Below are 16,043 nucleotides of genomic sequence, written 5' to 3'. Positions count from 1 at the left end.
CACTCTTCTGACCTTTCTCTCTCCCACTCAGTCGATTTTTTTTCTCCCCATTAAAACCTTGAACATTTCTCCCCCTCCTTCCCCAGAAAAACAACCATTTTTCACACCTCTATTTCCATTGCCAAATGTGATTGAAATCAAACATGTTTCCCAGAAACTGGCAGGGGGTGGAGGGCAGATGGGAAAACAACATGGCTGTAAAGACAAGTTATTGCCTTAGAGAAACCAGACTAAAAGCAGTAGCTCACATTTTATAACACAGTATTAAATAACTTTAAAACATTTGGTTAAAATATCTTTAAAGACTCTACATTGTTCTACATTTTAACTATGAAGGAGATAAGAAGACTGACGTGTCTTTTCAAATTGTTACCTCAACAATATCTGAGTTGGTTCTGCTTTCGTGGGGCTCGTTGTATTCTGTGTATTTTAGTAGAACTTTGTCCATGTCAGTGCTGGCATACTGAAAGAGTTTGTTAGAGCTGTTAAAAATGATGAGTGCTATTTCACAGTCACAGAGCACACTCAACTCATAGGCTTTCTTCATTAATCCAAACTTCCTCTTTGTAAAGGTGACCTAGAGAAGAAAGAATAAATGATTGGTTTGTTTTTTTAAAAAAACACATGAAGAGTGTTTGAAGGAAAATAATCAAGGAATACACTGATTTGGCCTACACCATGTATTCCTACTGTCATATGCAGTTTAACACAGCCTACAATATCTGGTGCCAATTTTAGGGCCCAATGTTCTCTATTAGATTAAGTTAAACAATTACACACCCCCAATTCTTCCAGTGGTAAATAACTACCAAGGAGAGTGAAATTTAAGTTAGAGTTCCAGTTAGAATAGGATAATTTAGTTTAATTTCCACTGTTCAACAGACTGACTTTTCAGGTATCACAATATTTTCTTCTGTGGTACTTACAACCTTAATTGTAATAAAATCAAAGAAAACAGAACAATCAATGGAAGTAATACTGTTACTATGCACTATGATTTCTAATTATGCAAAGCTAAGAAATACAGCTATTTTGTTGCTATTAAGTCATCTAATCAGATTCACTTATAATTTGACTTCTTTTCTGCCACTTGGAAACATCAGGACACAATAGTTCTGTCCAGTTAGAACTGCTGTGGGGAAACAAATCCATTACAGACCATCACAAAGGAGCATTTTCCCATCAGGGAAGGAGGAAACAGTTATGAAAGTTACCACCAGTTATGATAAAAAAGTTTAAAAAATTATTCTTTTCACAAGACAGCAGCTAAGGATGAAAAAGTGTCAATGCATGACAGTTCCAAGCATGAACCTCTGTGACAGGTGAGTGATCCACACACCCCACGTCCAATAGACAACAGTCAATGAGCTTTTGCAAGAGAGGAATGAAGTAACACACAAGAAACAATCAAACCTGTTTTCTGGGTTTCTGTAGTTTAATTACCAAGCTGTACATCAAGTTTTTTGGGAAAATGGATGGGAAACTTCTGTCTATATACACCTGAAGGCTTTTTTTTCTCCTCATTATCTCACACATATTACTTTCTTAATACCATTGATAATGCAAAATTTATCCTCTTCTTCCCACCATGTTAAGAGTCTCAGAGGACACACAGATCCAGCTGTTGTTCTTCTGACACACACAAAAGGTTATTACCTGAGTATGAGCAGCTATTGGGTGGTTTAGTGTTTAACACTATTGTTTAGTGTTTGTCAGGAAAAAGGCATCATAAACAAGTTGTGTGTGTGCTGTGTCACCTGGAGAAGTCCTCAAGGTTTACTGCCACTGAGGACCAGCAGGATCCTGGACAAGAGCTCTTCATTCTTTACTGGAATTTTATCTTTCTCACCTCTGTAAAGGCTGCTTCACTTGTGAGAGTCTCAGCTGGCATCAACTTCTCACTTGGTGCTTGGACAGTGCTGAGCACAAACCCCTCTACCCCAGCACTCCAAGCCATACTTCAATGCACACAGATTATTTTAAATTCAGTTTTCATCTCAGAACCCAAAAGCAGGCTTAGTTCTGGAAATTTCTCCTTTTTTTTTCCCCTTCCATTTAGGAGTACATCAAACCTAATAAAAATGTCTCTTTATTGCAGGTAAATTATTTCCCCAGCACTATTTTAATATTGCTTAGCAAAAAAAAAAAAGTGTGAGGAGGAGACAGCAAAGGCAGCAAGATTGAGCTCCTTTGATATCTAATTTACTGCACTGGAGTCTCTTCAGCTTAATGAAGATAAATGTCCTACAGCTCATTCAAGCAGATAAAGCTGCTTAATTAATAATACAATGACAGTCTCATGACAATCAAAATCCCCCCGAGGAATGGTCTATATATTCTGTTTTGAGCTCACATGCAATCCCATCAGAAATAAGATGCTTCTAACAAAACAGTAGTTTTTCTTCCCACACAAGTTGCATGAACTTGTTTTGCAGGCAAAGCTCTATCCCATTTTACTTATATTTTCAAACATAAAAAATTTAAAACTCAAACTAAACATCTAACCAGGCCATCACAGGCATGTTCATGAGTGATTCTACTCACCAGTCATACGTGCCATAGAAAAACTGACAGGAGACAAATGAACTACCCTTTCTGTTCAAAACAAACCCTGAATGCCCTCCTCATCTGGGTCAATGAAAAAATCTCAAAATAAATATCTTATAAATGCCCAGTGCATCAGAGCATTCTACTATGTTAAATTTCTATATCCTGGCTACGAAAATCCCAGGACACCAGTGAGGATAAAGGCCATTGATACTTCTACTTATACAAGGTAAGATTCCACTAACAAAAACTATTTAATCTCTCTAAAACCTTTTAAAAATTAAATGCAGTGTGTTTTCATCTGAGTTTCCACAGAACAAGAATAAGGCAAGCCTAATTTTATTTTTAGGTTAGAGCTTAAATCTTCTTCCTCGTCACTCAATAGCCCGAAAAGGTGCCAGCCAAGAACCTGCCAGAAACAAAACTACAATGTAATTCCCTATTTTGCTTCACCCACAGCAATGGTGTAAGTGGTCTAAAATTTTATACAAATGCACTGATTCTCTTCCTTTCCATTGTTTCGTTCTGAACAATGGGATGGGGATTCAAAAGAAAAAAACAATTCCTCCTGAAAAAAAAAAAGCCTCACCAAAGTCAGGGTAGAAGTGTAATGCTATTTGTTTCTCAAGCAGAACAAAACCAAGGTTGCCCAACTTAATCCAGATTCATTAAAAAAAAATGTAATATATGGTGTTGATTTCCACCTCTTCCATGTGCTTTAAGTTGTAGAGCAAGATCTGAAAAGATCTGAAGTCATTAATTCATCTACTTTTACTACGTGTACTTAAGACATTTATCTACATCAAACATAAAGTCACTGGGTGATTAAAGCTGTTCAAACACAATACTTGGCTTTCTCCCAAACTCCAATAATACTTTTCTTGCTATATATAGACTTCTCAGAGTTTACATTGCTTTAAAGTGATACAGGGAGAAAAACAATCTTGATTTCACCAACAAAACAATGGGCTCTGAGCTGATGTGTCAGCAGCAAGAGAGTCCCATGGAATTCTGACACTACCCCAACGTCAAGCTGCTGCTCAGAAGTTGAAAAAGGAAACCAAACAGCAGGAAGGGAACAGAACAAAACAGCACTACACCACTATATAAGTCCATATTTTGCCTGCATCCTGAATTCTGGGTCCCTTGGCCATCAAAAATAACGGAGCAATACTCCAGAGGGTTGAGGGGAAAGGAGCAAATACAAATTCTGTATTAAAACAACTAAGCAAGCAAGGCAGCTATAGCCTGAAAAAACTTATTTAAGAGAAAATAAGCGAATTTCTAGAGTGGTCAGACTCTAGATAGGAAGTCACTGTTGCCTCTTCCATACAAGAACTAAATAATTGGCAGAAGGGTAAATAAAATGGTGTTTCTTGAAACAACAGGCAATAAAGCTTTAGGAAATTCCAGACAGAAGATGTTGTAAATGCTGCAATGTTGTAAGGGCTCAAAGGATAACTGAACAACTTCACTGGTGGGGGGCGGAGAAAACAAACAAAAAAAATCCATTAATGGTTACTAAATATACGGAAACCACATCCAGCTCAGGAAATCCCTGAGCTAAGAATAGTTAAAAGCTGGAAGAGGATTACAGGGTCGTGTAACATGTGCTTCTCCAGCCCACACGTATTTGCTCATGACCATCACTGGACAAAAGATGTTGGCCCAGCAGCACCTTTGGCCTCAGCCACTGTTCTTAAAGATCTTAATCATTCCTGTAATAATCTGCCTTAAAAATTATAGCTTCCAGTTACCTCGCTATATATATTGCAGTATCCAATTAGAATTTTATTTTGTATCTCATGTAGCAATTTAGAAATTAGGAGTCATCGACTTTTGATACTTTTTAAGTTCACAGGGCACCTCACTGTTAGGGCACAAGCAGCCAAGTGAGCAGCTTTCCCAAAAACATTCACTGTGAGCCCTCTTTTCCCTTCTTACTGACAATTTTTAAAGACTGTTGTGGCAAATAGCTCTTACAAGAAATACAAATCGATATAAATCTCTTAAATAGAATGTTAACAGAATTTGTTACTGTATCCAAAGCACTGTAGATACTGCCCGCAGCTACCTCAAACTCCTCTGTCCAAGTGCTACAGAAAATACCTTTACTAGATCCTTCCTGAATTTCTCATCCTTTCTCTGTCTCCAGTAGTAAGTGTTCCTAGTAGTTATCAGATCAAGTGATGAGTCTGTTTAAAAACATCCCTCCACTCTACTGGTAATGCAGTAGGGCACCATTTCAATAGGAACAGCCATTTTAAATTTTAAGTAGCAAGAGTTATTACTTATAAATAAATTTTTTTCATCACACAGTCATAAAACCATTGAGATTTCTTATTCATATTCTGGCAAGGGCATCCATGGATACATGAAGACAAAGCTTCAGAACAGTGAATTAGGATGAATGTATTCAAATTTTCCATTAATTTTTAAGATTACTGATGGACCTGTTCATGCAGAGTTCTTATTTCTCACCTGCCTATTCCGTTCATCCATTATTCTCGTGATCTGTATTTTCTTTCTCCCCATTTTCGCCTCTTCTCTCTTTTGCTTTGCAATCCAGAAATAAACTAATCCAAGAAATGTCCCTCTTCAGTGTTCTAACACATGATACAGTTTTCTTTTACTTTGTCTTCAGCTTGAGAAACGGTTCCTACTTCTTCTTATAAGCACCTAAAAAAAATTGAAAATATTAATGTACAAATTACTAAAAAAGAAGTATCATTAAAAACCCATAGAGCCAAAAAAACATGCACATCATGAAATTTCAGTGAGAAATCAAGTGTTTTTATTAGCAAAGTGTTACACGACACAGTCTCTTCCAACTGGTTTGCTGCATTCTACCTACAAACTACAGACTTCAAATGACCAATAATGTCACAGACTTCCAAGTGAATGCCTTAAAAATACAATTGTCAAAGGGGTGGTGCTCATCACTCCAAGCTTTAGGCCTTAAGTTATCTGAGGTTTCACACATTTGCAAGTTTTGGTAAACTCCATTCAATATTTTAGGAAACCTTATAAAGAAACGTTTTGTGGTGCTTGTTTCCTCTTGTAAAATTATCACAAAAATAACAAAACATGAAAATATCAAGTTTCTACTCCAAAGCCAAATTACATCTTCTTTTGTGAACCAATACCCTTTTGCAGCCCAGAATCTGTTTCATTGTTATACTGTTCACCAAGACAAATGTGCAGGAAACTTGAAAAGCCTGTGTGCCATCACATTTAAATCTGCACTGAACTATCTGATATTTAACAAACTTCAAATGTTTTTTCAGTAAAAAAATTGCTAAGCTAGACATATTGCTTGAATTGTAGGATAACATCAGTTGAAGAAAACTGGAGAACAATTTAAATTAAATGGCCTCTAGAACATAAAGGGCATACTAGAATTTATAAAAATGAAATAGGTACATTTATTTATCTTATTATCACCCAATACTCATCCAAAGGGGTAAAACCAGCCCCAATATCAGCTGATTTCCTCCCTAACTTCCCAACCCCAAACATCTCCAGAAGTCAAGCCTTGCATATTTTAATCTGGGTGTCACCACTCTGTATCCTTGAGGCCACTAGTAGAAAGTGGTGCAACCACATCACCATCAGACAGTTAATGAGCAGAGACAGCAAGAGGCGATTAGTCACAGGCTGCACTTCACAATACATTCAATTTACACCGAGGAAACAGACATGATGTTCTTGGGAGAAAAAAAAACCAGAGGTGGAGGAACATCACAAAATGAAGGGATGTCATTTTCTATTTACCTGACAGCAACAAAGGGCTGCTTTAAAAAAAAAAAATCCCAAAATGCCCAAGAGTATTTAGAAATAATATTTCATGAAATTTAAAATCACACAGTATGACGTCCACTAGTCTAAAGGATATGCACTAAACACTGTCTATAAAGCAAAACAGTTGAAAATATTCATCCACACTGCACTGCTTTTGTTTTCTTCATGAAAAAGGATTTTTTCCAAGGTGCTGCTAAGAGGGTAATTAACAGCCAGCAAAGACCAGATGAACCAGCCTCTATACACCCAACAGCACACAGGGAATATCTTCCAGGGAAACAACAGTTGGCAGATCGATTTATCCCACTTTTGTTAAAAAAAAAATTTCTCAGCTCATGCTATGATCACACATTAAATTTAGTTCTGGTAAAATCTGGTTGCATCCCTTGAACATACCTAATCAAAGGATCTCTAACCAGCTCTTAAAATTTGTTTTCTCCTTCATGTGTAGCTTCATTTCTTAAACCTATCGTGTATTATTGAAACAGTTCTCTGAATACAGAATTACCAGAGTCCTTCCTCTGCTTTTAAAAGCCCCCCTCCATCATCACTGGTACACAGAAATGGCCACCACACAAGGCCAAAGATCCATCTGGTGCAGCATTTTACCTGTGGCTACTGCAGATATCACCAGGATGGTCAAGGAAAAACACAGGAATAGAATAACAAAAATATAAACCACATAATAAGTGGTTTGTGAATCAGGAACTTCTGGAGTCATTCTGCCTCCTGCAACACGTACTCAAAAGCAAGTCTATGCAGTGAATAAAATAAGGAACTCCAGAGAAGAGGGAAAGAGGAAGATAAAGATGATGTGAGATTATGCAATATATAAACTAAATACAAAATAAGAGATGCACAAATGTTTTGTATGAGGTAATGGAAGGCACAGTAGCAGGAAACACTGTCATCTGCTCTGTGTACTGTCACACAAAGGGAAATGGGGAACAGTAATTTTCACCAACATCTTGTTACAGCTTTGGGGTGTCATTTCAGGTCCTTTACAAGGTTTATCCTCTATTAGGCATAAAAGCCTCAAGCTATTTCCAATTTACGACACTTCGCTGTTCCCTCTCATCTCAGATCTGACTTTCTTCAACCTTCAATACTTGCATCACTCAGAAATTCCCAATTCCCGTTTGCCTGTGTGTCCAGCCCGGGTCCAGCTCTCCTCCCTCTCCCACAGGTTGCCATGGACACCAGAACCTGCCTTGGAATCTCATTTTCCAAAGGCAGCCCAGATCCAGGATGCAGCATCCCTGCTGTTCTGGATCCCACGATTTCCAAAGAACTGAAACACAAGTTCAGCTTGAGCTCAGGGCAGAAAGGACCTTGACACAGCTGCAAAAATCAGAGAAAACTGCAGTAAAAAGGCACTTTTCGTGCATGCTCAGAACATCCCCATGGGAAGTTTCTGCCAGTGACAAAGGCATGTTACATTTCTAATGAGAAGAATGACTCTTCCTTTTACTCATCCTTGATCATATCACAGTTGTGGTTTTATTTTCTATCCTGACTAGCAACAAAACTAGGTAAGATGAGATGTAAGACTGGGTCCAACATAGGGTTCCATCAGAAATGTTACTAGCAAAGTTTGCATTTTGCTAAATCATAGTTGCATTAGGAACACACATTAGGTGAAGTTCTTCATTCACAAAGCTATTTCATCTACATTATCAACACACTTTTGCCCAAATAAAGGGAAACCTGATCTTCATATACATATGAAGATCAGCCCACATTTATATCTGAGAGTAAATATGAAACTAACACGAAGTAACCTTGATGAAGGTAATGTTCTACTTCCTTAAGTGACAGAATCCAATCACAGCCACCAAAGCTGCTTCATGTTACTTTCATGGGCACACAGAAGCAAAAATCAGTTGTCTTAAAGACGGACTTCACGCATTTATTAAACAAAATAATTAGAGTAAGAAGAGAAAATAAAGAAAAAATCCCACAAGCTTCATGATGAGCTTCAAACAGAAAACAATGTCAATTTGCAATAATGGTAAGAAAAATTGTATTTGTAGTTGTCCAGATAATAGCCTCCCCTATTGTTTAAAAGTAAATTATTCCAAATTTTCTGGATTTATTCTCTTCCTCAAAACATGTGAAAACAGCCCGCTAATTACTGACAGGCAACAGAACCACATGCAGAAACACACCCTCACAGCTTCGGGAGCTCATCTGAGTTTGTTGTCAAGATTGCTTTCAGTTTCACAGATTGCTGAGAGAGATGTAACTTTAAAGCAAGGAAACTGTATTTGACCTATTTAAAAAGACTCTTTCAAGGGTTCAGTGGAAACACATTATATCTGTGCAGAACTGCACAAGGTCTGGAAGCCTCCTGGCAGAACAGGTTAGGAAAAACTGTGTCAGAATCACACTCCTTCCATTTAATTTCCTTTTATTTCCCTCTGACTCTGTTTTCTTGAAACTTCCATTCCACCACCATGGTTACAGGTTACATGTGACAGTCCCCCGTCTCCTCACGGCTCATTTACTGCCGTGCACACAAAGGAACGAGTGTCCTGACGTCAGAATCATTTGCATGAAAACACAGATCTGCAGAGATGCATCTTACACAAGCCTTGGCTATGGCTTTCTAAATGCACAGAGTAATTTTTACTAAACCAAGATTAATAGGTCTTTTTCTAGTCTTAAAGGAGCCTGAGCAGATGTTTTTGTAGATTTGGCCCCTCAGCACAGACTGATGAGCACAGACTGATCATGGCTGAAGGTTATTCTGACACTTTGCACACTCACATCAGCAGAATATAAAAATTCCCATTCACGGAACACAGAGATGAGCCCCACCACGTGTTGGCTGTTGCACACCAACACCCAGATAACAGAGTATCTCGTTTTTCCACAGTCCTAATAATGGACAAATGTCAGTGTCCTCTGTCCCTGCCCCACAGTGCTGAGGAGAAGTAGCTAGGGGGGAAAAAAAGGAGTCAAAGAATGTCTTCACCAAAGAAATTTATCTAAAGGTTAAAGGGCTGTGTGAAGCAAGGTCAAACATGATTCTCAGACTCTGTTTCACTGTCCAGAAATGAGAGAAAAGAACATTTTCTTCTTCAGAACCTCAAAGAGACGCAAACTATATAAAGTAAGTATACAACTCCAAACACCTTTTTTTCTAAACCCCATTCTAATTACACAAAATAAATTCACTCAGCTATGACTGCACTGACACGTGCTGAGGTCCATGGGATGTCATCTCTGTGCTCTAAACATTCCACCAGCCCTGCTCCAAAACCCACTGCTACCACCTGGAAGCTAAAATTGAAAATTCAAATTCCCAGCCAAGGGATTTTACATACCTTTATGTCTGCACTTAACAGAGGCCACGCTCAGATCCTTGCTGGGGTTTTTGCAGAGTTGTGCAAAGCCAGTACCAAAGTTTCCTGCAGTCACATTTCTCTAGCCCTGTCACCACCACACACTGCTGTAAGTAATGTCAGATAGAATTGTTAAACAATCACACAGCTCCCCTTCCAAAACAAGGGTACACGCTGTCATTTATCTCTCCCTGCTTGCTGCGCCACAATCTTAGGAAATAAATCTTTTTTCCATCCTCAGTTTAGAAACCATTCTTCTCCATCCAAGCAGAGCCTCACAGTAAATGAGAGTGGCCTCACAGCTTCAAGGTCCTTAGCCACCAAGTGATACACAAGCATTGTTATAAAACAATAATACAACCCTCAGCCAAAATTACTTTTTTTTTTAAAGTGGGACAACGTAAAAAAACAGGAAACCATAAACAATTCTTTATTGATATTCTGGTTTTATGCATCATAAAACACTTGTTTCTTTCAGCTGGGAAGAATAAGGCACATCTTTGGTACAAGACAATTTAAATAAACTGTACTTTTAAGATTCGTGGAGTTTTGCAGCCAAACAGGGTCCTCAGCTTCCACACTAACATTAAATCTATTTTTGAGCTCCTAGTCTGTAAGTAACAGAGCTTTTCAAATTATGTTTTGAAGGCATATTAGAAAAGATCATAAAGTATTTTCAAAAAATATCCTTACTGCAGAACTGCACCTTCCAAGTGCTACTTAAATCTCCTGTTGCTCCAAAAGGCTCTTTCTGCCATTCTCCTCCATCTCAGTCCTGCCTAAGATGAAGTGGAAAAACTCCATTTTCTTGCACACAGAACTACAGAAATCTGAACTGTATCAAAAATGAATTAAGATTCAAATGGCTGTTTTAAAAACAGGTTTTCTTACTCCTAGAATGCACTTTTCTCTTTTTAAGTTCCATTTTCCTGACCTGACAGACGAGTTTTCCAGAACTACCAGCATCACCTATGACAGCACATGGACTCCTAGACAAAGTGACAAATGTGGCCTTGCCCAGGAGCAGGGACAGCCAGGAATTCTGCTCTGGTTAGTTACTGTCAACTAAATGGGTTAAGTTTTTAATAATTCTCAATATTCTGACTTTTTCTTGGCATACTCCTCAGTCCAAAAAATCTTTGTCATTCTGTTCTGAGCATTTATAATTTATACTCCCTGGAACAAAAGCAGCCATTTTCAGGATTTCTGTTTTAAGCATATATATTTACTGCATCTTTTCTAAGTAACGCTAAATTCTATTTTATTATCCTCATCCATAACTTTGGTCTTTTCTAAACCAATTTATCTTTGCATTCTCAAAAATACATTAGGGCACAGTTAGAAAGTAAAGATCTGGAAACTGCTGAGCTCACAGTGGAGAAAGACCACAGAAAGATAACTGAAGTTTCAATACTGGATTAAAATCCAATTTTAGATACAAGCAGAATATAAAATATTAAGTAATCACAAGAATTCTGCTGCCAGACTTCTACAAACAGATTAAGAAAACAACTGCATGACTGAAGAGCTGTCTGGAAAACATGTTCCAGAGAGTTTCTTAAGAAATTTGCTCCTAATTTATCATGTAATTTGTTGAAAGAAGTGACTTTTCCATGGTATACAAAAATAGCCACAAACAAAGATGATTCAGGACACTGTTAACAAAACAAACCCCAATATCTAAAAGCTGAGGCCAAAAGGACTGATTTCCTAGTGAATGAACCAGAGCTTTTACAACAACTATGTTAGTTTGATCCCAATTTTAGAACTTTTGATCAGATAAATTCTCCCTTTTTTCCCCCACTTACAGCTGCTGGAAAGTTAATGAACTAGATGCAGAAATCTAAACTTGAGTTTGGTATGATTGCTCCACAACAAAAGAACATTTGCAGGTTTTTAATTCGTGTAAAATTGATGTTTGACAGCTTTCACAATGACAAGCTCAAAGTGCAACTCAAAGCATTTAAACCCAGCTTTTAACCCCATAGACATCTGTACATTATAAGCCACAGAGGGAAGGTTTATTTCCTGAAGAAAAATATACATATAAAACATTTTAAATGTTTTTCAAGATCAAAAGCATTTGCCTCATTCTTATCAGGAATTTGTAATGGCTGTGGAACTTAATTACCATGTGGCCAAAAAATGGCACAGAGGCACATTTGTGTTGTTACAATTCCTCTTGGGCTCAAACACAGGGAGCCACCAGATGAACCTCTCAAAATGCTGATAAGAACACGTCTGCCAGAGATGGCTTGAACTTATACACCACTGGACCCACAACAAACAGCTGCCACAGAACAGTACTCCTTTGTACAGGAGACAAAACCCTGTGAAATGGATTTTTTTATGTCAGTCTTGGGAAGGTGATCACCAAAACCTTGCTGGTGTTCTCAGCAGGGAAAAAAAATTCCTTTCTTTAAAGGCAGCCTGATAATGATTGGGTAAGAGTCAGCTGAACAAGACACCTTCACATTGCACTGGTGATTAACTAAACAAACAACTAACAGTGTAATCAATTAAAAGATTAATTTTATATTTTTCTTCATCTTACAATAAAGGAGAATAAAATACATACACAGTACTGTTTGTTTTCCTATTAATATATTTACCAACCAGAATGGAACTTTCTGGTATTGCAACATCTTAATACTTCATTAATCTTCTTCAGGCTCACTGATGCATCTTTAGATAACATTTAACATACCGTTAAGTCATGGCTTTAAGAAAAAAATATTATCATTGCGAAATCTCTTTCCAGAAGTCTTCATATTTCATCAGGTACAGCAGTGACACTCAAGCTTTAATTACAGCTACCTTGGCTCATTACTTCTCCCATCTCAATTTAACTTTATCAATAGATCAGAGAATACAGATAATCTTATTTTGCACAGCAACATGCATTTGGCAAAGGTGTAGCTCATTATCTGCGAGTTCTCACAATGGCTCTGCCCCACTTGTCACAGCTCTGTTTATCTCTATGGCAATCAGCAGAGCTCACAGAACGCTGCCATCCCCAGACCTACTCACTCTGCAGAGATAAGAGATGTTTCACAGTTCCTGGAACAGAATTCAGCTGCAAAGTCCTAAATTCACCTGGTCAGATTTCTGTGAAATTCTAGACAAGCGGCATCACTTTTTTTTTGTGTGTGTGGGGTCACTAATGGTTTTCATTCCTTTCTAGATAATTAAGTTTAAAGGTTTGCTCCGGTCCTTTTTTTTTAACATGGTCATACAAGGCTGAACTCAGTGGGAGGAACATTTTAAACATAAACAACAATATGTCAAAGTAAACTTAAATTCAGGTTCCTGGCATTTCTATATGGAAATCCTTACCCACACAGAGCACTGTTCTTCCTTTTGTCTCTGAGAATACAGTTTAAGTAGATTATCCTTTCTGACGAGTACTGGAGCTTTTTGTGTGCATGTTTTGGAGAGAGAACATTATTTTACAATCATTTAGAATCTCAACCAATAACCTACACGTAAATAAAGGAACATTCATAAACCAAAACTAGACAAAAATATCCATTTATATATGTTCTGACTTACCTAAATAATCTTACTAGATTATTTAGCAGGAAAAAATAAACACATGAAAGCAACATCAGAAAAGCACAAATACAGTGCACTACTTTTACACACAGTTCAAAATTCAACAAGGTGCCAACTGAGCTGAATCAAGCAGCATCCTGACATAAGATTTAAAATGTACAGAAATTAACAGACAGAAAAAAAAATACTCAGAACACAGCACATACTGTAGGGCAATGTTATGAGATCTGTTACTCTTATCCTTCAAATATTCTCTCTAAAATCACATTCAAATTCTGCAGGCTGCACTTCTCTTTCCTTGCAGCAAATGCCAAAGCAGCAATTCTGCAGTCAGGTAAAGCAGTGTCTGTGCTCAGTATATTCAAACTGACTGATGTATAACTGGGACAGTTTTCCCAAGGCAAAAGTAGAAACCACAACAGATTTCTTCCTTGGAACGCTGTAAATAAAAGGCATTTGTGTCTGTCTTTTACTTTCTTCCACTAAAAAAAACAAAACCAGAACATAAATTATGAGGCAATCTTACTTATCACAGAGTTTCTCTGTTGTAGAAAATTGTACCAATTTGGAACTGATTTTTTGGATTTGCAGCAAGAGTTCTAAAACTCAGTGACGTCTGCACACTAACTAGTGAGTAAACTTCTAGTAATTCTTTGCTAGTATTTACAGAGAGGAAAAATTGTCCCCTGTGCCTGCAAAGTACAAACTGTTGAGGTAATACAACAAACAGCCACAGGATCAGCAACTTGAACACATGTTCCTGAACAAACGTTGCAGCAATCAAAAACATTTACAGCTGACTTCAGGAATGTAATGGGATACGAAGGCAGCCCCAGCATTCTGTGCCTTTGCTTATACCTTGTATCCTACAGAGAGTCTCCTCAAACCAGCCTTCAGACCTAACAATGCCGGATTTTATTGAAGTTCTCAGCAAGGGACAAATGTGAGGAGATGAGAGAATGGAAAATAGAAGGATTATAAACAAGATTCTTCCTTGCACATTGTGCCCTTGCAAAGATGGGTTCTGGCTTCCAAGTTTGGCTTCAGCCAACAGTGGCTCTGTGACGCAGAGCGCTGTGTGCTCCCCTTCTGTACTTGGGAAACATCTTCCCAAGGTTTGGCTCATCCTCAGTTATCTGCCTCTTCCTGATGTTATAGATCAGCTTTTCCTCATGCTCTGCACAAGCCACAGGCTCCAAGCTTCTTGCACAACTCCCATCTGTGTTGGTTTTTTGTTAGGGTTTTTTTTTTACCTGCTGTGACAGGCAGTCTCCACACCATTCCTCTTTCTTACCAACTACACAGTTCCAACCTTCCCAAGGATTCCATGTGACACTGTTCCCTTTTAAAGGGAACAGGGCACGAAACCCAAGAAGAAATACAAGAGAGAAAACACATCAATGATCTATAAGAAGCTTTAAATCACTGAACAATTATCCAGAAAGCTTTCCTGATAATTTATTCGATGTCTGATTAAATGACAGCATGCAGTCATATTGTTGAAGTGCAACAATTATAAACCAGACAGACACGACAACATAATGCTTCAAGCAGCCTGCATGCCTCAGAAAGACACTCAGCAAACCATAAAGACGCCTACGTGTTTCTAACAAAGATTAGTGGCAACTTTCTTACTCTGTGGCTGCCACAGCCTTTGTTCAAAAATCAATCTCTGCTTTTAAAATTCAGATACACCACCAGTTCAAACTTCCAAACGAAATTTTAAAAAAAGCTATACTAAATATATACTATATACTTAGTATTTCTAAGATATTAAAATCACATTTCAAAGGATTATTCCTGTCTCTGCACTGTTTTAAGCAAGCAGTCCCATCATATTTAAATAAAACAAACCACAATTGCTGTTGGTGGGGGAGCTACAGCAGATCACAGAGCAGGTCCTCCCCAGACATGCATGGAGACGGTTTCTTTGTAATCTAAACACTTCAGAATCCAAGGCAGACAGGTAGCAAATAATAAAATACCATACAAGTGAGATGAATCCACTGAGCTACACCTCAGCTGTGATAATCTGCTCAAGGATTACACACAGGCAGAGCTCAGGCAGCACCAAGGAACTGAGGAAAATGGTGCTGGGCACCACAGGCAAGAAACTGTCTGACCCCCCTGACCTCTCCAATGTCAGCAGCCACTTTTAAAAGCAACTTAAAATGAAATTCCTTACAGTCCAAAACATTTTATCGATCCAAGTACAAGTACTTCATCTTAGCAGTGTTACTGCTCTCCATTTGGATGTCCATATTCTTAAAATCAATCACGAGCTCAGCGTGTCCTAAGCAAGCACAGGGCAAGCATTAAAACCAGAAGTTCAGGACATTAGTATTTAGTCCATAGCCCAACACCTAAACTTACTGTGGTAAACTCCATTTTTACCAAGATTATTCAAAATATATTCTGCTTCTGCATATAAACATTTTTCTTTTTTGGCAGGTGATGTCTGGTAGTCTGGGCACTCTTATGTCATTAACATTAACCCAGTCACCGAGATTCTCTTGCAAAAATGTCAACTTAACTACACTGCCAATAGAACACTGACTCTCCAGGTAAGACCCAGTCTCTGAATATAAGGGGTTCTCTGAATAGAAACCCAATTCTAAAACTAACTTCAAAACTATTGTGTCCTTAGCAAGAAACTAGCTAAGTCATACACAGTCAGTCAATATGGTTTAGTTGGTAAGTTGAAATTCAGGATGCTGCAGTAACTCTGTCACTTGTTATTACCTGCAAGAGAGGCAAAATAATTAGATTTTACCATCTGCTCTTTCTTGCCAA

At 38.0% G+C, this 16,043-nt stretch overlaps 1 protein-coding gene across 5 annotated transcripts in view; it reads right to left on the bottom strand.

The window, feature by feature from the left end:
* Positions 1 to 16,043, bottom strand: part of MEF2A (myocyte enhancer factor 2A) — a 79,756-nt gene that overhangs the window by 40,957 nt on the left and 22,756 nt on the right. For all 5 annotated transcript variants that reach the window (XM_083870909.1, XM_083870906.1, XM_083870908.1 and 2 more), the window contains exons 2-3: positions 5,029 to 5,226; positions 374 to 577 (exon numbers count right to left, since the gene is read on the bottom strand). In XM_083870909.1, coding sequence (XP_083727035.1) covers positions 374 to 577; positions 5,029 to 5,082 — 258 coding nt within the window. In that variant the 5' untranslated portion in view covers positions 5,083 to 5,226. The remainder of the gene's footprint in view (positions 1 to 373; positions 578 to 5,028; positions 5,227 to 16,043) is intronic.

The sequence above is a fragment of the Zosterops lateralis genome (assembly GCF_965231275.1).
Source record: "Zosterops lateralis genome assembly, chromosome: 13".
Lineage (NCBI taxonomy): Eukaryota > Metazoa > Chordata > Aves > Passeriformes > Zosteropidae > Zosterops > Zosterops lateralis.
Note: the sequence above shows the minus strand (reverse complement) of the source record. Positions and strands in the feature narration are given on the sequence as shown.